Consider the following 761-nt stretch of genomic DNA (forward strand, 5'->3'; position numbering starts at 1 on the left):
CCGCTGTCTTCGTCATCACCCTCCTTCCAGTGCTGGACAGTGGTGGGGTGCTCAACCTGGAGCTGCGGCTCAACGTGGTGAGGTGGCCACATACACCCTGGAGGGGGCAGGGTGGCTTGGGATGGGGGGCAGGATGGGAGATGGGTGATATCAAGGTTGCAGCAGGGCAAAGAACAAGATTTGGGGTCACAGGCAGTGGTTGTGAAGTTTTTGGGTGATGGAGAATGGATTAGGGTGCTCCAAGGTCCAGGTTTGGGGTGTTCTTGGGTGAAGGGCAGTGGGTTGGGGCACTGCTAGTTGGTGTGCTGGGATCCAAGTACTGTCAGAGCAGGGGACACACCTGGCACTGGTTTAAGGCCATCTCCTCTGCCATCAGAGCTCCCTGTGTGGTGAGAACGTGACAGTGTTTGGGTGTCTGAACCATGGAGTCCCACTGACATCTGGTGACAACACCTCGGTCACCTGTGAGACAGGTAGGCTGGGCTGTGCTTGTCCATCCTGCCATGTCCATGGGGTCACAACCCCTGTGTCTGGCAAGAGGCTGGGTGGGGGGAGGCTGCAGAGACCATGGGGGCATGTGGCCCTGGAGCCTGGCACAGGGTACCCTGTCCCTGTTCCGGCTCTGTCCAGAGCAAGGGGCTGCGCCTTGCTCTGCTCACCCAGAGCTCTTCTGGCCCACAGAGTCTCTGGCAGGCTTCCTGCTCTCCGTTAATGCCACAGCCAGCCTCAGCCGCCTGCGGATCCCCCACCCCCCGACCCGC

At 60.4% G+C, this 761-nt stretch overlaps 1 protein-coding gene across 1 annotated transcript in view; it reads left to right on the forward strand.

The window, feature by feature from the left end:
- TMEM8B (transmembrane protein 8B) overlaps nucleotides 1-761 on the forward strand; it is a 7,991-nt gene that overhangs the window by 4,322 nt on the left and 2,908 nt on the right. The window contains 4 exon segments of the mRNA XM_031065280.1: nucleotide 1; nucleotides 4-77; nucleotides 377-473; nucleotides 682-759. The exon segment at nucleotide 1 is cut by the window's left edge and continues 185 nt beyond it. Of these exon segments, the coding sequence (XP_030921140.1) occupies nucleotide 1; nucleotides 4-77; nucleotides 377-473; nucleotides 682-759 (250 nt within the window).

This window comes from Geospiza fortis, unplaced genomic scaffold (assembly GCF_000277835.1).
Source record: "Geospiza fortis unplaced genomic scaffold, GeoFor_1.0 scaffold1509, whole genome shotgun sequence".
NCBI lineage: Eukaryota > Metazoa > Chordata > Aves > Passeriformes > Thraupidae > Geospiza > Geospiza fortis.